Raw genomic sequence first — 20,589 nt, 5'->3', positions numbered from 1 at the left:
GTTGGCAGCAACAAGAGCTTTTCAGTGGGCTCCACCCTGCATTTTGTCAATGTGCACATGTACGCGATGTATTGAAATACAGATTTATCTATGTATTTATAGTATATAGCATATAGATAGATAATACACACCTGAGCCCCAAAAGCATCTCAGACTTTCTTAGTTATTGGTCCTCCATTTGCTGGCACTTTGAACAGGATTTCTAGGTTGGTCTTCCAAACTACTGCAGATTTCCTGTAATCTGCCTCGACTATTAGAACAATGTGCTATACTGCTGCTAAAATTTACTTTGGAAATAAGTGAGATTTTAAAACATTTGCTTGTTACAATGCAAATACAGAAGGGGCTTTCTAAATTTATGTAAATGTGTGATAAAATTAAGCTTTTCCAGGCATGTTACATTTCAGATAGCTATTTTAAATATTTATCCTTGTGTATTAAATATCTAATCAAAAATAAAATATGTGAAAGATCTTTGATACCAGAATAAGATCTTCATGCTACAGAAGTGTCCAGTAGATTGTGGCAAATGGGTGAATTTTACAGTCTCATCATTGCTTTATTTGTAGCCTAATTACTTTAAGCAAAGTAAATTGTGCCCATTTTAACTGCATTTATTTTGGATAGTAATACCTTTGAGGTTATTGCTTACAAATCGGTTTCATAAGCTTTTTTAACAGGAATGGCTTCCTGTAGAATGATTGCATGCTCTCTGATCTGTCATATTAACTAGCATTCTATCTTGAGTAAAAGCTTCCACACATACAGTTGAGACGCTGTGTAAGATATGCCCAGTATAGAGTACACATTTTAGATGCACAGTTTTGTCTAGATGCCTTGTCTTGCGTTACAAGTAATGCTTGGTGTACAGTGAGAGTGACTGTATAGAAAAGCTGCCCGAAGCTTCAGGGCACGATCACGGTCTTTATTCCATAGCACTGAAAGATATTGGAAGTCTCTCCTCGGAGATGCCCCAAGCCATATCTCCACCTTTGTGACCACTGGCAGCACTTCCTTCCCAGTCACTCAGGGCTGCTGCTGAAGCTTGCAAAAGGATTCCCTCTAAAGCACAGCTCTCTTCCTCTAGCTGTGTGGAGCCCCTGCTGCGTTCCCAGCTCTCCTCAGTCAGTAGCTTTTGATACTGTGTTTATGCTAAATTGTAGAATCTGCTTGGATTGTTCGTTAATGTTTATGATCTGTAGATCGTATCAGAGTGCTCTGACAGATGCCCTAGAGTTTGTAAAAACTTGGGAAGTGGTTTTGGCAGCCCAGGCTATGCAGTGTAGTTCCTTGGCCAAGTATGTATGCTGAGATGTGCAGCGTAATGTCCATTCACCAGAAGAGCATTTTTGTGATCAAAGACACTGGCAAAAATAGACATGCCGTGAAGCTATCTGGTGCATAGGAAGATCAAGTCTTCAGTTAGCAGGACGAAGTACAATTGACTCTCTGGCTTTAGAGATGGTCCTTGATGGGCAAGTCTATAACTCCTGTGCTGCTGTTTTGCTTAGTAATATTAGGAAATTCCCACGCATGCTACGAGGTGAATCTGAATATAACTTGAGTAGTGTGCATGCAGTAAGACTCCATCATGCTTTAGTATCTGCTGAACCAGGTGCCAAGTAATGGGAAAGTTTAGTTCCAGTTCATACTTTCATATATGTGTAGAAACAACTGGCCTTAATTTGTGGAGAAGGCAGCAGTATTTTCTTAACACAGTTTAAAATAAATTTATCATTATAAAATGTGAATTCCTAGTATTGGCTTTTATTATCTTTATCCTAGCCAGGGCCAGATGTGCAGAAAGACTTTTGGAATGAGTAAATATGGAAAAGCACATAATACATTTTAGTACACTTTTTGTTTTGACATGACTTACGTAGGTTATCTGCTGGTTAAAATTGTGGCTGTAATGTTTCATTACAATCTATACTTGTTTTTAAGGCTTCCTGTTTTCAGTTACTGTCGGTACAATGATTATATATTCAGGTATTTCTGTACTCTGCTGAATTTTATGCTATTTGACATATTGAAATCATTATCCTTTTCCTTAAGTTTGAGTGAATCCAGTAGGTGGTAGAAGTCTTGCTTTGCTTTCACTTGTGTTGCAGTTGGAACATGCACTTCAGTTCATTAATACATGGTAGAATTTAGTTTCCTCGCCTGTACAATTGGGACCTAATCTCAACCTCATTGAAATCAGCGGGAGCCTTCCCATTGACTTCACTGGACTCAGATTATGCTCTTAATGATTTATAATGGTCATGGTATGTTGGAAGATACTGTCTGTGTCTTCCACTTGTAGGGATTCATTTTCACTTGCTTTACATGTAGACAGGGCTGACATGTAAACAAACCACCTCCATGTGCTGTTGGTTTATCAGTAAATTCTCTATATAAAATGGAGTCTTTTTCTTGTTCTGAATCATGACTTGTACCTACAGCGTGTTGTTTGACGTATACCAATTATTTGTAAGCATTGGTGCAAGGGATACATGAGAACTAGAAGAAGTGTAACATTTGCTATGATGTTTTGTGTGTGTATAGACAGCTGCTGGGAAGCACGGAAATCCTGTTTTTAAACAAACGTGCATGCGAAGTATGCATTTTAATAAAATCTCTGAATGGCACATAGATCATAAAAGGACCGTTTCATAGAATTCTAAATAATGTACTAGTGCCTTGAGTCCAAGGCATGAATATTTGTACATCAAAAGGATTAGAACTGATTAAGATACTGAAAGCATTTTAAAAGCCAATTCTGAAAACATTCATCCACTTACAGATAGGTAAAAGAATATTTTCCCCAGTTAAATACAATGCCATGGTTGATACTCCTTTGCACAGAGTTCTGCCTGACCCACACACGTCTCGGTATTAATATCTGGTTTGTACAAATGGACACTTAAAACAGTCAACCAACTATGTACAGATATGATGTGGGGAGGAGATGAATGTACTTTTTATTTGCATTTCCCCCCTTCCCCATTCTTTCTTTAGACTATTTCTTCTCTTTTCCCGTGGAAGGAGATGGTAAGAGAGGAAAATTCCCACTTGATTTTTATCTTAAGATCAGAATTTTTCCCATGTTATGATAGTAATTACTGAGGAATCAAACCATGTTTCCTCAAACTGGATGGTTATTCTGTTTGGAGTGATAAATGACTTTCTGTATCTATCCCTGAGTACATCTGTACTAGACGGTGTTTTTGAACCATTTCAATAGTAAATGCTTTTATTCACTTGTGATTTTTTGTTTGTTTCCTAAATGCATAATTGGAAAGAATGTATAACCAGCCCTACTTTGCATTTAATAAGTCTATAGACTTTGTATCAAAAACTTGAATGTAGTTTTATTGTAGTTTCATTGTAAATGAAGAAAAATACATTATCTTTATAGTTACTCTATGTACATTATGTAAGAACTGTAAATACTATACTTGAATAAAGACTTTGTATGCTGCAGAATCCTGGTGAAATGTGTACATCTGTCAAGGCTTTGCCACACTCTTGGAACTAAAAGTTAATACATCTTAAAGCAAGTAGCCTTCAATTACTAGTTTGGTCGTGAGCTACACCTACCCTTGGCGTATTGCATTTGTGAGTAAAAGTTCAGCAATGGGCCGGTGCTGTGGCAGAGTAACGCTTCCAATCACTGCGTCAGGAAGGAGCCTCTCCTGCAGAGCTTAGGAATTTTGCAGAAGGAAAATTCAAATTCTTAGCTGCTCAAATCATCCCAGTTTGCAGTTTTTCTAAATGAAGTTTTAATTTAAAGAGCAGATTATTTCTGATGGATTTTGAAAGAAATTGTCCAGATTAATGCAGAGGTGGAACAAGTGTTGCAGCCAATCTGAAACAAAACTGGGAAGAATCCTCCCAGACATACTATAGATGGGGTTGGTAGTGCTGCCTATTATTCAGGTTGCCTAACTCTTCCCATTATAAGACCCTCTTTTCTGTTTAAAATTTTACCAAAATGTAACTGTTTGGGCTGAAATTTTCCATGCCAGGTGTCTGCCTCAGGATTTATTTTTTAAATTCAGCCCAAGCAGTTTGGCTGTTTCTGAGAACAAGGCTAGAGGAAAATACATTGTTTTGCTGATGTCACAAAATTCTTGATAGTTTCTTTGAAATGTTCGCACACCCCGATGCTTTAGATTAGGGAGCTGAACTTTGGCAGTGGAGAGGGTCTTTGTGTGAGGGATGTGCCTTTTGCCTTCCCCGTGGAAAAACTACCCAAAATTGGCCAAGTTATAAGGCTTTGAAAAATGTCAGGTGTCACGTACTCAGCAGAGACTTCTTTGATTTTTTGACAGCTGAAACCTCTGAAGATTGTGTCCCTGCTGAGCATGCCGGAGTATCTCACAGCTCCTAGTGCATGCTCTATGGTCAGAGAGGCACTGAATATGCTCTGGCAGGGTGGATTTCATTTAAATCAAATTGATTTAAATCCTGATTTAAATCACTAGTCAGGAAGACTCAATTTAATCATGGATTTCTACATATAAGTGCATTCTTGTTATAACAATACATATTCTTCACAACTCAGATATAGGTTTCATTTTTAGAAGGTACACACTATACATTTTTAAACTGATTTATTTTGAAAACTTTTCAGATTAGTTTTACAGCTATATCAGAAAATGAATGATTGTTCGGTTATTTCATTTACCAAAGGTAATTGAAGCAGATATTTATGAAGTTATTGGGAGGTGAACTATCTCCAATTCAACAGGTTAATCATTAATATTTGGAGGATTTTCTTGCCATGCTGTATCAGGAGGAGATCACCACCAGACAGACATTTACATTGTTTTATTTAACTAAAACAACAACGTTATGTATTCTGGATTTTTTTCTTCCAACAGCAAGCAGAGAATATTTTAACAAAACAAGCACATGCATTTTTGAATTTAGTTAAACATTCAAGTTTTTTAAAATCAAGTTTGTTTTTGTTAAAATTGTTAGTTTAAACAGTTAAATGAAATATTTTAAAACAACAACATTAAAAGGACTGTCAGCCAGGTCAACAAGAGAAACTTAAAATATTGGCCTCTGCAGCTAACTCTGTCATCTTCACCTTCATTTTCCTGCTTGTTCATAATCTGGAAAAGAAAAACAAGCTTTCCTGCTTTTTCAGGTCCCAAACGATTTCTCAATTTGTAATGAATTAGTCCAAAGGAAGAAAATATTCTTTCTACACCAGCAGAAGAAGCTACTGCTGTTAAAAGTGAAATTATCACTTCCACAGCCTCTGAATCCAAGTGCGTAAGTGATTCCTCCAGTTCAGTGGTGTGACTTTCTTTAAAATATCATCAACATACATACATTTCTTGAATGGTTCTTACTGTGCACTCGGCAGCACAGTCTGGGGAGGAGGTGAGCAGCCCTCAGTGCTGAAAGAACAGGTCAAGGACTTTAGAAAAACTGCACATGCACCAGTCCATGGGTCCAGATCTAATGCATCCAAGGGTGGAGAGACAAATCCACAGTTTGAGAAGTGCAAAGCTGAGCATCTCTGCTGGTATCTTCTGGACTGAGCATGGAGGCCCAGGGGCTCGACAAAAAGATTAACCTAAATAATCTATACCGAAGCCCCTGGAACCCCGTCAGATTGGGTCCCTAATCCATGAACTATTGCCTCATCGTCTAGAATCAGAATTAATAATCCCTAGTCCAGGCTGAGGCCAGGAGCAACGGGAGGGACAGACCCGACAGCTTTAACCGGGTCAAACCCTGGCCAGAGCCCGGCACAGACCGGACAGGGCTCAGCCCGCACTGCGCTCGGCAGCGGCGTTTTTCTTACCCTGCCTCTGCCTTTGTCCGGCGGACGAGGCGAGCTCTGGCGAGCCTTCCCCGCGGCCGGGGGCTGCTGCGCTGCGCGCAGCTCGGGGCCGGCCGGACCCTCCGCGCCTCCTCCGGGCCGGGCCGGGGCTGCGGGCTGCGGCTGAGGCTCCGCCCGGCCCCACGTGGCTCGGAGGCGGGGCCGCTCCCCGCGCAGCCCGGCCCCTGCGCGCCGCCATGGCCCGGCTGGGCGCCCTGCGCCCCCCGCCCTGCGCGCTGCTGCTGCTGGCCGCCGCCCTGGGCGTCTGCGCCTTCTACTACCTGGGCGCGGGGCGCGAGACCTTCTCCAGCGCCACGCGCCGCCTGCGCGCCACGCGCGCCCCGGCTGCGCCCCCGGCCGCGCCCCCGGCCGCGGGCCGCTTCCACCTGCTGCTGATGTTCACCAAGGCGGCGCGCAGCCCGGCGCTGCAGGCCCGGGGCCAGGCTGCGCTGCGCTCCCTGCTGCGCCACGCGAGCTTCGAGCCCGGCCAGGTTCTGCACCTGCACTTCGTGAGCGAGCCGCCCAGCCGCGAGATCGCCCGGGGGCTGCTGCGCCCGCTGCTGCCGGGGCTCCCCTTCCAGTGCCAGGTAGGGCCGGGGGGGCGCGGGGGTGCCCTGGGTAGGGGGCAAGGCCTGGGCCAGCCCCGCCCGGCGCCCGAGGGCCGCTCCATGGCACCTGTACCCCAGGAGCCGGTGCCCAGCCACTCTCCCACCCAGCGCTTAGTCCCGGGTCCTTTGCCAGAGCTGCGTGAGGGGACGGTGCTGCACGCCCACTAACGAGACCTTGCCCATAGACGATGAGTCTTCTCCCGAGTCCCAGCCGGGGAGTGGGTGGGTCAGGCAGAGCAGGAGGGCGCCTATCCCTTGACTTTTTATTCATGTAACTCTGGAATTTCATGTTATCCTTATAAACGTTGAATCTCCCTTTTAAATCCTGTAGCACTCTGGTCTCATGTGGCGGTGAGTTCCACAAGTTAATTCTGTGCCATTGAAAGCATTTGATTTGAGTTTTAAATATGTTGCTTTTTAGTTTCCTTGGGTGGCATGTAGGTGCTGCTCCCCTTATTGAAATACTAGCAACAGGGGAACCTCTCCGCCAGCTTCAGGCCCCTCCTGGATTGCATCTAATGCCTGGCCCTCCCTGCAGCGATCGGAAGGACTCCTGGGGCTGTTAGGAGGGCCTGGCAGTCTAGCCTGAGGCTTTCTCGCGCTGTGGTTGCTGGGCCCTGTCTGAGCTGGCGAACTGGTGGCGCAGCCCCCAGTGAGCCTGTGACGCACCTTGTGTCCACACTCAAACGTGCTCCCCGCAGCGCATGGGATCGCCCCAGGACGTGGACCAGACTCGCTCTGAGCAGGCCCAGCCACCAGGCAGGTTCCTCTCTGTCTGATACAGTGCCAGTGAGGCCTGGCTGCGGGTGACACATCCCCAGCCGTGCAAATGTTCCTCTTCCTGCCATCTCTCACACCTGGGCACTGCTTCCCGTGCCTGGCCGCAAGGCCCTGCCTGCGCCAGCAGCGCTGCACACATCATCTCTTCTGAGACCCGTCTGATTCCTCCGCCGGTGGGGTTGCTGCCTGTTCTCCCATCGCTTGGGTTCATTGTAGCTTTGACCGGCAGCTCTGGGGCTGGCTCTGGCCTGCCTAAGGGGGGGACCATGCAGATGGGAGGATGTGGAAGAGGGAAGCTGGGAGGACTCGACATAGGAATGCACACATGTGAATGGGGACTCGGGTCTAGGGTGACCAGATGTCCCGATTTTATAGGGACAGTCCCGATTTTGGGGTCTTTTTCTTATATTGGCTCCTATTACCCCCCACTCCCTGTCCCGATTTTTCACACTTGCTGTCTGGTCACCCTACTCGGGTCTCACCCTCATGTTCCGTCACTGCTGCTCCTAGCCCAGGTCTCGGGCAGTCGGTCCCTCCAGCCTCCAGTGGTAGCCTGACCCACAGCATTGAAAATCACTGCGAGGGGGGCACGGCCATCTTTGTGTCACAAGCTCGGAGCCGTGGCTCTCGGGCTCCTACAGAGGCTGCCGGAGCATCCTGTCCTGTCCCGCCTGCTCGCACCTTGCTACAGCCGCCTCCAAGTGGGGGCAGTGCCTGACTGTGGCTTGTCCAGTGCTGTGTCCTGAACCTCTCCTGCGAGCAGAGAGCTGACTGTTCAGCTGGCCTCTCTGCGGGGAGAAGGGCCAAGAGCGGGACTGGCACCGGGGGAATCCTGGCATTCACCCAGTCCTGAGGCAGAGTTCCCTGGTCTTCCAGAAGCCTCCCTGCCGGTAACTGGGGGAAGTGCCCGGAGGCTGCGCTGCTGCAGTGTGCTAGTGTGGATGCAGGAGAGTTGTGCGCACGGGAGCCCCTGGCAACATGGCTACTGTGGAGACGCTGCACAGCGGGGGCTTGCCCTGGCGCAGGTTGGGCGGGTGCAGCTCTTGTGTGGGGTTTGGCTGTTGTAGCCTGAGATCGTGCCATATACAGTGGTGTTGCTTGCCACCCCCTCCTTCTGCTCGCTGTTCCCCTGCTGACATATCCCAGGGTCGTGCTGAGATAGTGTAGAACTCACCGAGTTAAAGTGATTTCCTTTGTTGTTCAGACTCTGGGCATTAGCGACCGTGCCGGGAAAGGTTTGTCGCAGGCCAGTCAGTGGCCTGTGTACGCGGAGGTCACAGCCTGCGATCAGTTGCAGAGCTGCCATTTTCAAAAGATCAGCCTGCCAGAGAAACATTTCCTTCTCTCTGGAGACACTGAAATTCTCTGACAAAACTTTTGTTAGTGCAGAGTTAAGCTTGCCCAGTGGTGCCCGTCCAGAACCCTGCATTCTGCAAAACTCAAACTTCTGAAATCCAGCAAATATGGAGTTAAGGAACACGCCCACACAACCTTAACTCTGCCCTCTGAGTGATGTCCCAGTACTCCCATAACACACACACTCTCCCTCCGCCTTCGCAGACTGTAGAACACTCCAGGAATGGGGCACATGACCAGTGTAGGACAGAATTTAACGCCACCTGTTTGCTAGGGCAAAACTTGTGTTTAGGGGAGGTGTACGAAACAGAAGATAACTACACCTGCCCTGCACTCAAACACTGAGCCTACGCCCTAAAGACAGTCCCACACTTGCTACATTTTACCTTCGCCCCCGATGCACTGGATTCCATCGAACAATCACTTTCACTTACCTGTCATTAAACCCCCAGACTACTCTCCGATCCTGCCTCACGGCTGACAGGGCCCATGGCAAGAAGACCCCGTGCCCTGATGCTGACACAGAACTCTGCCCTGACATGGGGCTTACGGGATCCCTCCAGGTACACCTGCACCCCTTTCCTTGGGCCGCACATGGGTAGGGCTGGGGGAAAGGCAGGAAGTGAGGCTTAGCCCCTCCCCCCCGTCCCTTGTAAGAACGGCCAAGCTGGTTCAGACCAATGGTCCATCTAGACCCGTATCCTGTCTTCCGACAGTGGCTGGTGCCAGCTGCTTCAGAGGGAGTGAACAGAACAGGGCAATTATCGCGTGAACCATCCCCTGTCGTCCAGTCCCGGGTTCTGGCAGTCAGAAGTTTAGGGACATCCAGAGCTTGGGATTGCGTCCCTGACCATCTTGGCTAACAGCCATTGATGGACCTCCTCCATGAACTTAGCTAAGTGTTTTGTTAACCCAGTTATAGTCTTGGCCTTCACAACATCCCCTGGCAATGAGTTTCACAGATTGACCATGCATTGTGTGAAGAAATACTTCCTTTTGTTTGTTTTAAACCATCTGCCTGTTTATTTCATTGGGTGGCCCCTGGTTCTTGTGTTATGAGAGGGGGTAAATAACATTTTCCTATTCACTTTCTCTACAGTATTCATGATTTTATAGACCGCCATCCTATCCCCCCTTAGTCGTCCCCTTTGTAAGATGATCAGTCCCAGTCTTTTTAATCTCTCCTCATAGGGAAGCTGTTCCATCCCCTAATCATTTTTGTTGCCCTTCTCTGTATCTTTACCAATTTTAATATATCTTTTATGAGATGGAGCAACAAAAACTACATGCAGTATTCAAGGTGTGGAAATGTCATGGATTTACATAGAGGCATTATGATATTTTCTGTTTTATTATCTATCCCTTTCCTGATGGTTCTTAACATTCTGTTCACTTTTTGACTGCCGCTGCACATTGAGTGGATATTTTCAGAGAACTATCCACAATGACTCCAAGTTCTCTTTCTTGAGTGGTAACAGCTAATTTAGACCCCGTCATTTTATATGTGTAATTGAGATTATTTTTCCCCAATGTTGGTTACTTTGTATTTTTCAATGTTGAATTTCATCTGCCATTTTGTTGCCCAGTCACTCCGTTTTAAGAGATCCCTTTGTAACTCCTTGCAGTCTATTCAGGATCGGTAAGTCTAAAGGAACGTAGTATCATCTGCAAACTTTGCAGCCTTACTGTTCACCCCGTTTTCCAGATTATTTATGAATATGTTGAACAGCACTGGTCCCACTACAGATCCTTGGGGACCCCACTATTTACCTCTCTCCATTGTGAAAACTGACCATATATTCCTACCCTTTGTTTCCTATCTTTTAACCCGTTACTGATCCATGAGACTTCTTGTCCCATCACTGCTTACGTTGCTTAAGAGCCTTTGGCGAGGGACCTTGTCAAAGCTTTCTGAAAGCCCAGGTACCTTATATCCACTGGATCATCCTTGTTCACATGTTTGTTGACCCCCTCAGAGAATTCTAAGAGAGTGGTGAGGCATGATTTCCCTTTACAAAAGCCATGTTGACTCTTTCACAACATATTGTGTTCATCTATGTGTCTTGACAATTTTGTTCTTTACTATAGTTTCAACCAATTTGCCTGGTACTGAAGTTAGGCGTACCAGCCTGTAATTGGAGTCTTTTTTTAAAATCAGTGTCACATTAGTTACACTCCAGTCATCCTGCACAGAGGCTGATTTAAGTGATAGGTTACATACCACAGTTAGTAGTTCTGCAGTTTTATGTTTGAGTTCCTTTAGAACTCTTGGGTGAATGACATCTGACCCTACTTGTTACTGTTCAATTTATCAGTTTGTTCCAAAACCACCTCTATTGACACCTCAATCTGGGACAGTTCCTCAGACTTGTCTCCTAAAATGAAAGGCTCAGGTGTGGGAATCTCCCTCACATCCTCTGCAGCGAATACAGATGCAAACAATTCATTAGCTTTTCTGCAATGGCCTCAAGAGACTTGTGCTCTGTCACGGTTCCAAGTGCTCCTCATAACGCAATCACCGCTCTGACAAGCTGGTCCAGCTCATTCCACCGCCGGTCAGTACAGCTACCCCAGCCCAGGGCATGCAGCTGATTCCCAGTGGCGCTGCCAGCTCCCGGGGCAGAGGCAGTGCACCGGCACGTTCTGTAACTCTGGGTTTCAGAGGTGTGAGCTAAGGGGGCCCCATGGCCCGTCGGGCTCTTCCAGAACGTTGACAAGCGCTGCTGAGTGTCGGAGGGCGGCGCTCAGCGCTGCCTGGGGATCAGGCCCCTCAGGCTGATGGGTGAATTCGAGGGGGGAGGGGCAAATGTAAATGAGAACGGGCCTGAGTTTCCTGTTTTGCTCACTGGAGGGTGAATGTGCTGGCTGAATCTGGGACTTGATCACAGCGTGTAAGGCTCTTCCGGGGAGAAAACACCCGCTCCTGAAGGGCTCTTTGATCTGGCGGAGAAAGGCAGAACTAGAACCAAGGGCTGGAAGCTGAAGCCAGCCAAATGCAAATGAGTAATCAGGCACAGTGACGGTGATTAGCCATTGGAACAAACTCCCCAGGGAAGTGGTGGATTCTCCATCTCTCTGTGTCTTCAGACCCAGGCTGGAGCCTTTCTGGAAGATGCTTTAGCCACACCCAAGTTCCTGGGCTCGGAGCAGGGGTGGCTGGGGCATGCGATGGCCTGTGCTGCACAGGAGGTCAGACTAAGGTCCGTTCTGGCCGTACGCTCTGAGAGTCGGAACGTGGCTAGCTGTGGAATGGGCACAGGGGAGAAGGACAAACATAAATGCTCAGAGATGCCAGGAAGCTGCTGTTTCTCTCTGTCCGTCACTTTAATTGGAAGGTGTAAAATGTATTTGAACAGTGGGGAATGCGTCTCTTTCTAATGAAATTAGAATGGAGCTGGTGAGACGTCATTCATTCCTCTGATATTCTGAAAGCAAGATCCTCTTTGCTGATGCTTTCGGCTGAATAATTCATCGTTGAATAACCTGTGATCAAAGAACGCTGGTAGGAAACGACTACAGTTTGTTAAACCATTTTCTGTCTTGTTGGCTGGTGGCCCTGGGAACTATAGATAGCTTTCAGCCTTCTCTGGCTGCTGAAAACACTGTGCAGAGGCTAGAGGGGGATGTTGCATGCAGAGCGATCCGTCTGGACTCTGCTGGCCTGGCTGGGTTCATGGGTATGGAAAACAGAGAGCGAAAGAGAGAGACTGCCGGGGAGTGTGACTTGCTCCTTGAGTGCGTCCAGCGCACGTTCCAGCTACTTGACTGACATCTTAGCCGAGGCAGGGCCTTCGCTAAAGGGTGGGTCGGGGGATGGTCATGCTGAGACTGAATCCCAGCGCTTTTGTACCTGATACCTGGGAATCCTGCAAACCCACTTGCTCCTCAAAGCGCCACAAGCAGCTGACTCCCCCTGTGGCTGTGGGCAAGGCGCCTGCGCAGTGCGGCAGCCCCTGCCCCTTGGACAATGGGGTGAGTTCCCCTCCTCCCAGGCCGGGGTGCTGAGATCCTTATTGAGTCACAGGTTGCAGGGCCAGCAAAGGACCATTGTCATCATCTGCAGAGCACAGGCCAGAGAACTGGCCCACAATAATGCCTAGATCGGAGCATTCAGAAGAAGAAATGCAGGCTTCATTTCACAGAAATCATAGAATTGTAGGATTGGAAGGGACCGCGAGAGGTCATCGAGTCCAGTCATAGAATCATAGAATCTCAGGGTTGGACTTTCAAAGATAATCACTACTGGCTCAGCTATCTCCTCAGTCAGCTCCTTGAGTATTCTAGGATGCATTTCCTCAGGCCCTGGTGACTTGAAGACATCTAACTTCTCCAAGTAATTTTTAACTCATTCTTTCCCTATTTTAGCCCCTGAATCTACCTCATTTTCACTGCTGTTTGCTATGTTTAGACGTCCAATCACCGCCAACCTTCTTGGTGAAAACCAAAACAAAGAAGGCATTTAGCACTTCTGCCATTTCCACATTTTTTGTTATTGTCGTTCCCACCTCCTTGAGTAAACATTTAAATATTGTCAGTGATGGAAGATCCACCATGACCCCTTGGTAAATTGTTCCAATGGCTAATTACTCTCACTTTTAGAAATTTATGCTTTATTTCCAGTCTGAATTTGTCTAGCTTCAACTTCCAGCCTTGAATCATGTTTGACCTTTCTCTGCTAGATTGAAGAGCCTGTTATCAAATATTAGTTCCCCATGTAGGTACGTCATAGACTGTGATCAAGTCACCCCTTAACCTTCTCTTTGTTAAGCTAAATAGATTGAGCTCCTTGAGTCTGTCACTGGCAGTATGTGTTCTAATCCTCTGATCACTGTTGTGGCTCTTCTCTGAGCATAAACTCTGGCAAATGAAGTGTAACAATATAATTCGGAAGGCCAAAAAAGAATTTGAAGAACAGCTAGCCAAAGACTCAAAAAGTAATAGCAAAAAAATTTTTAAGTACATCAGAAGCAGAAAGCCTGCCACTGGACGATCGAGATGCTAAAGGAGCACTCAAGGACGATAAGGCCATTGCAGAGAAACTAAATGAATTCTTTGCATTGGTCTCCATGGCTGAGGATGTGAGGGAGATTCCCAAACCTGAGCCATTCTTTTTAGGTGACAAATCTGAGGAACTGTCCCAGATTGAGGTGTCATTAGAGGAGGTTTTAGAACAAATTGATGAACTGAACAGTAATAAGTCACCAGGACCAGATGGTATCACCCATGAGTTCTGAAGGAACTCAAATGTGAAATTGCAGGACTACTAATGGTAGTCTGTAACCTATCATTTTAAATCAGCTTCTGTTACAAATGACTGGAGGATAGCTAATGTGACGCCAATTTTTAAAAAGGGTCCAGAGGTGACCCTGGCAATTACAGGCCAGTAAGCCTGACTTCAGTACCAGGCAAACTGGTTGAAACTATAGTAAAGAAGAGAATTGTCAGACACATAGACGAACATAATTTGTTGGGGAAGAGTCAACATGGTTTTTGTAAAGGGAAATCGTGCCTCACCAATCTACTAGAGTTCTCTGAGGGGATCAACAAGCATGCGGACAAAGGAGATCCAGTGGCTATAGTGTACTTAGATTTTCAGAAAGCCTTTGACAAGGTCCCTCACCAAAGGCTCTTAAGCAAAGTAAGCAGTCATGGGATAAGAGGGAAGGTTCTCTTATGGGTTGGTAACTGGTTAAAAGATAGGAAACAAAGGGTAGGAATAAATGGTCAGTTTTCAGAATGGAGAGAGGTAAATAGTGGTGTCCCCCAGGGGTCTGTACTGGGCCTAGTTCTATTTAACATATTCATAAATGATCTTGAAGAAGGGGTAAACAGTGAGGTGGCAAAATTTGCAGATGATACAAAACTACTCAAAATAGTTAAATCCCAGGCAGACTGCGAAGAGCTACAAAAGGATCTCTCAAAACGTGGTGACTGGGCAACAAAATGGCAGATGAAATTCAAGGTTGATAAATGCAAAGTAATGCACACTGGAAAACATAATCCCAACTATACGTATAAAACGATGGAGTCTAAATTAGCTGATACCACTCAAGAAAGAGATCTTGGAGTCATTGTGGATAGTTCTTTGAAAACATCCACTCAATGGGCAGCAGCAGTCAAAAAAGCGAACAGAATGTTGGGAATCATTAAGAAAGGGATAGATAAGACAGAAAATATCATATTGCCTCTGTATAAATCCATGGTATGCCCATACCTTGAATACTGCGTGCAGATGTGGTCGCCCCATCTCAAAAATGATATATTGGAACTGGAAAAGGTTCTGAAAAGGGCAACAAAAATGGTTAGGGGTATGGAATGGCTTCTGTATAAGGAGAGATTAATAAGACTGGGGCTTTTCAGCTTGAAAAAGAGATGACTAAGGGGGATATGATAGAGGTCTACAAAATCATGACTGGTGTGGAGAAAGTGAATACGGAAGTGTTATTTATTCCTTCTTATAACACAAGAACTAGGGGTCACCAAATAAAATTAATAGGCAGCAGGTTTAAAACAAACAAAAGGAAGTATTTTTTCACACAACGCACAGTCAACCTCTGGAACTCTTTGCCAGAGGATGTTGTGAAGGCCAAGACTATAACAGGGTTCAAACAAGAACTAGATAACTTCATGGAGGATAGGTCCATCAATGGCTATTAGCCAGGATGGGCAGGGATGGTGTCCCGAGCCTCTGTTTGCCAGAGCTGGGAATGGGTGACGGGATGGATCACTTGATGATTTCCTGTTCTGTTCATTCCCTCTGGGGCACCTGGCATTGGCCACTGTCGGTAGGCAGGATACTGGGCTAGATGGACCTTTGGTCTGACCCCAGTATGGCCGTTCTTATGTTCTTAACCCTCTTTAGTTTATGAACATCCTTCCTGAATTGTGGACACTAGAACTGGACATAATATTCCAGCAGGGTTCACACCAGTACCAAATACGAGGTAAAATAACTTCTCTGCTCCTACTCCAGATTCCCTTGTTTACGCATCCAAGGATCGCATTAGCTCTTTTGGTCACACTGGGAATTCATGTTCAGCTGATTTAAACCCCCCTCCCTCCCAAGTCTTTGTCAGAGTCAGCTTCCAAGGATAGAGGCGCCCCCCCCCCCAATCCAGGAAGCATGGCGTACATTCAGTATTCCTAGATGTGGACATTTACAGTATCTGTATGAAATACCATGTTGTTTGCTTGTGTCCGGCTTACCAAGCAATGCCGATCGCTCTGACTCAGTGACCCGCCCTCTGCATAATTTACCACTCCCCCGATCTTTGTGTCATCTGCAAACTTTACCAGTGACAATTTTATGTTTTCTTCCAGGTCATTGATAAAAATGGTAAATCATGCAGGGCCAGGCACTGATCCCCGGAGGATCCTGCTAGAAACACGCCCACACCTCAGAGCTTTGATAGCACCCATGGTGCAGGCTGCTGAAAATAAAAAATAGCACCATATAATCACGCCAGTTTCAATTATTTTGGTAATTTATTTCAAAATACCTGTCAGCAAGTGTGTCTGTAACAAGACAGGCACACACATAAAAATTCCCCCAGGAATAGAGAGTTAAAGAAACTCCTATGATAACCCAGTTCCTGTTTCTCTGCCCCCTCCCCACCAGCCCAGACACTCACACCCCTGCCCCCCCAGAGACCAGCCGCGCCCCCCCCAACCCAGACACTCACACCCCTGCCCCCCCAGAGACCAGCTGTGGCGGCCCCCTGCCCCCCACCCAGACCCTATCCTCCTAGAGCCCAGGGATCCAGAGGGAGAAACAGCCTCATGCTGGGTCCCAGGCTTGCAGGGAGTTTCCTGGGCGCTGCCGCCTTCTTCCTTCAGGGTGTGCTGGGATCTGCAAGTGCTGGGGACCCTCCAGTTCCCTCCCCCCGGTCTTGTCTTCTATTTGCGACCTGGGCTCTGCTCCCAGTGGCCGCCCACATCTCTTCAGCCCATTTCTGTAGGGGAAAAAAGGAAATTCTGCGCGTTCAACATTAACTTATGTAAAATTCTGCATTGGGCAGTGGTGCAGAATTTCCCCCAGGAGTAAATAGTATCAGACAGTAGGGACTGTGCCTAATTAGTCATGGCCATAAAGGCACAGGGGAGAAAAATGAAGCTAGCAGAAGGTTTAAAGAGGAGCCGACATGATGCAGGAAGGGGGTTCGCAGGAGCACGGCATGGCCCTGCCCTCACGCTGGCACTACTGGGTCACTCAGCATCTCTTAGGCTGGAAGCTCTTCGGGGCAGGGCCTATGCACCCAGCCCAGCGGCGTGAGACGTGGACTCCCTCGGCTGCCAGTGGCAGAGGCTGTGAGCACAACGCGGGGCCCGGGGCCAGATCAGCAGCCTGCACGGGAGTGGGTGTCAAACACCCAGAAGGTGGGAGAAGTTCCCCGGGAGCCAGGCTGCTGGGAAGGTGCCTGGCAGCAGGTGGCACTGGTGCACCGTGAGGCTGCCCAGCAGAGCTGCAGGGCGGCCAGAAAGGAACCAGAGGAGTTGGTGGCGAAATGTCTCGGTGGCTGGGTAGAAGGACCCTGTGAGTGCCAGCCTCCCCCCGCCACCCCCCCCCCCGCTGCTTCCTCCAGCGCCCTGGCTCTGCTCTATTTTTGGAGGTTTTGCTGGATTTTTATTGTTTGTTTCTGTTGAAAGTTCTGGAGGGCGAGCGTTTCCTGCCGGCCCCTTGCTACCAGCTCTGCCCTGCCGCCAGGATACCGCCAACGGTGCTGCTTTCTCCACAGCGCCGCGCTCCCATTCTGGAGCTGCAGGGCCTGTGTCCCGTCCCTGTGAGCATGCAGCTCCCTCGGCTGCAGTCTGGCTGGGCGTCTCTGCTGCACGCCTGTGTCTGCCTCTCGGGAATCAGCCAGAGCCTCTCCACGCCCGTGTTGTGGTGCTGACTCTCGGTGCAAACGCAGGGCACCACAGACAGCGGGGGCTCTCGCTTGGGCTCTCCCTGGCTGGCTCTGTGCCAGGGCAGGTGGGAGGCTGGGCAGTTGTTTGGTGAGAGCTAGGACTATACCTGGGCATGTTATGAGCTGGGACCCCTGGATATGCCCACGCTGGTGGGAGCGGCGCTGCCTTCCTCCCTTTTCTGTTCCCCTTCTGCTCTCTAACCCCGTTCCACTTCTCCTCGGCTGCTCCATTTCACCCTCCGCCTTTATCCCTCCCTTCCTGATAGTTTGCCCGCTGTGGGCTGCACCACGGCGTGCAGTGTCAGTGCGTCCCTCCAGCGGAGGGCAGGGCGTGCGTGGGCTGTTCGCCATCCCAGAACCCGGCCGGCTTCCTACCACACGGCCATCCACCGACCGCACTTGCTGCTTGGTTTAAACTACATCCCTTCTGGCCTGGGAGCAGCCCCCTCTCCCCGGGCATTTGAGAGCGTGGCCTGACCGGGATCCAGCGGCTCTAGTGAAACCCGAGTCTCGTGGCCAGCGTGCTGCCAGCCGTAGGGTGCTCTGAGGCCAGCCGTGTGTTACGTGAACAGCACGTGTGTGCGTGAGCACGATAGCTCTGCGCACGCCACTGCCCACGAGTTTACATATGGGCTACTTGACACTGATCCTTTAACCGTGGTAACAACCCCTGTTATTCCTCCGCCTGCTGGCAAATCGTGCTCCCCGGTGATCTCAGAGGCCAGACCCAAACTGGGAAGATCTGCCCCGTCCGGAGTGTCCGTGTGTGGAATTAAAATGCAATGCCCGTGTGCTCTGTGACTCCAGCCCTGCATCCCTTACTAGTGTGTCGGGGGGGGGGGGGAGCGCCGGCTCCCACCCAAGGTTTGTTTCATTCACCTCTGCATTGCAGTGAGTTGTCTTCGCCAGCTGTCAGTTCGCCTGGTCAGTTCAGTTCGGCAGGTCCCTTCCCCAGCTGGGATTGTGATAGCAGACACTCTGTGCCGTGGGCCGAGTTCTCACTGGATGTTTCTGATCATGAGGCCGGCTGGCCTCCTCCAGGGAGTGCTGCCTGCTGATGGGTTAGCAGAGATTTGTTTGAAAAGAAAAAGCTGATGTGAAAGCTGCAGAGCAGTGCTTGTCTTTGTCTCCTCCCGGCAGTGCTGTGCAGAGGGGCAGACATGCGCCTGTGTTGGACTTAACAATAACCCGATGAACCATTCCCACGTCTTGTAATCAGAGTTACCCATTTTCTAATTGCCAGAGCTATTTTTGCTTTAAAACAGAGCTTGTTCTCCAAGCCTATCACAGAGAAGCATCATTGTGGTCCGACGTTTGTTACCAGCTGTGCTGCTTGCTGGCTTCACAGCCTTGGGCAGATAACTTCCACTCTCTGTGCTTTGCTTTTCCCGTCTGTAACGTGGATAAAATAACTCCCTTACTGCAGAGATCGGCACTGTACCAGAGCGGAGCATTCCCTGCCTCCTCCTGTGGGTTGATCCTGCAGTGAAGCGATGCTAATCTGTCTGTAATGCTGTGCTTAGGCCATCGCTGCGAAGCTAATGGGCAGAGGGGGCGGGGGAAGAGCGGGATCAAGTAAAAATGGAAGCTGGTTTTTACTGAGAGTGCATAGAAAGGGTCTCTTCTCCGTGTGGGTGGTACGTTTATTAAAAGCTGTTTGCACAGGAAACCCACAGCCAACTTTCCTCGAGTCCTAAATGAACTCAGCCGGATTTTGCGCCAGGGATTTACTGAACGCTGCAACGCAGATAAATAATGAAATACAAAACTACAGCAGATGAACTCGCTGCGCCCAAATCTGTGCTGGGGAGAGGAAAAGGGCCCTTGAAATATCAAAGCAAAGCTCCTCTGGAGGAGAAAGCGCCCCCAGCTGCGGTCTGCGGTGCAGAAGTGCCTGTGGTAATTAAAAGCACATGCTGAATGCAGTTATTTTCCCATCTGTTTTCAGCAATGCTCCTTCTGACGGCTGGAGCTTCAGAGTCTGTTTTCCAGTAGCTTTGCCCATTGCTGTTTGGCTTTGTGTGCGTTTCCAAGGCAGCTGGGGTCCACACGGTCCCCTCTGCTGCACTCTGTCCCAGCTCAGTGCTGATGAGCCGGGGAAGGGAGACCCCCCGGCGGTGCTGTAGGGCTCCAGGAGGTGGCGCTCTTCCCTCGGAGTCAGCATGGAACTGACGCCCTGGCGTGAGGCTGAGACGCATGGTGCCGCTGATGGTGCCATTTGCACGGTCAGAGGAGACAGACCCCAGGCCCGAGCTGTGGTCTGTGGCAGATGTAACCAGGCTGGAGGCAGAAAGGCCGGTGTGCTGGTGGGGGAGCATGTCTGCCCTTCGAGACCCGCCTGGCGGCTCCCCTCTGCCTAGACCCTGCAGAACGCTGCTTTAGGCGCAGCTGGGCAGGGTGGAGCTGAGATGCTGTGAGGCTGGGCTGGCTTGTTACACCTGAGCGCTGTGAGCACAGCTGGCCTGAGCAATGGCATCCTGCGCACGGGGCTGTACACACGGAGTGAGAGAGGCCCCTGCCTGAGGAGCTCACCGCATAGGGTAAGGAGGGGGAAGGGAGCGTGACGCAGGGCTTGACTTCACAGCACAGCTAACCCCTGGGGCCTGTCCCTAACCCAGCTCCCATCCACACCCAAAGCTCTCACCCCAGGTGCTTTTCACCCCAGGTGCTTTTCACCCGGGCTAGCTGGCCCCTCCAGTGAGGGCTGCTGCTGGCCTGAACATTCCTTGCTGCAGAATCATAGAATATCAGGGTTGGAAGGGACCTCAGGAGGTATCTAGTCCAACCCCCTGCTCAAAGCAGGACCAACCCCAACTAAATCATCCCAGCCAGGGCTTTGTCAAGCCTGACCTTAAAAACCTCTAAGGATGGAGATTCCACCACCTCCCTAGGTAATGCATTCCAGTGCTTCACCACCCTCCTAGTGAAATAGTGTTTCCTAATATCCCACCTAGACCTCCCCCACTGCAACTTGAGACCATTACTCCTTGTTCTGTCATCTGCCACCACTGAGAACAGACTAGATCCGTCCTCTTTGGAAACCCCCCTTCAGGTAGTTGAAGGCTGCTTTCAAATCCCCCCTCACTCTTCTCTTCTGCAGACTAAATAATCCCAG

The 20,589-nt window shown here is 48.7% G+C and overlaps 1 protein-coding gene across 1 annotated transcript in view; it reads left to right on the top strand.

The window, feature by feature from the left end:
* Window positions 1–6,021: 6,021 nt before the first annotated feature.
* The window catches only part of XXYLT1 (xyloside xylosyltransferase 1), a 97,666-nt gene continuing 83,098 nt past the window's right edge, over window positions 6,022–20,589 (top strand). Inside the window, exon 1 of the mRNA XM_065410669.1 lies at window positions 6,022–6,411. Within this exon, the coding sequence (XP_065266741.1) occupies window positions 6,022–6,411 (390 nt within the window). The remainder of the gene's footprint in view (window positions 6,412–20,589) is intronic.

Source organism: Emys orbicularis, chromosome 9 (assembly GCF_028017835.1).
Source record: "Emys orbicularis isolate rEmyOrb1 chromosome 9, rEmyOrb1.hap1, whole genome shotgun sequence".
Classification (NCBI taxonomy): domain Eukaryota; kingdom Metazoa; phylum Chordata; order Testudines; family Emydidae; genus Emys; species Emys orbicularis.
This window is presented reverse-complemented; position numbering and strand designations above follow the sequence as displayed.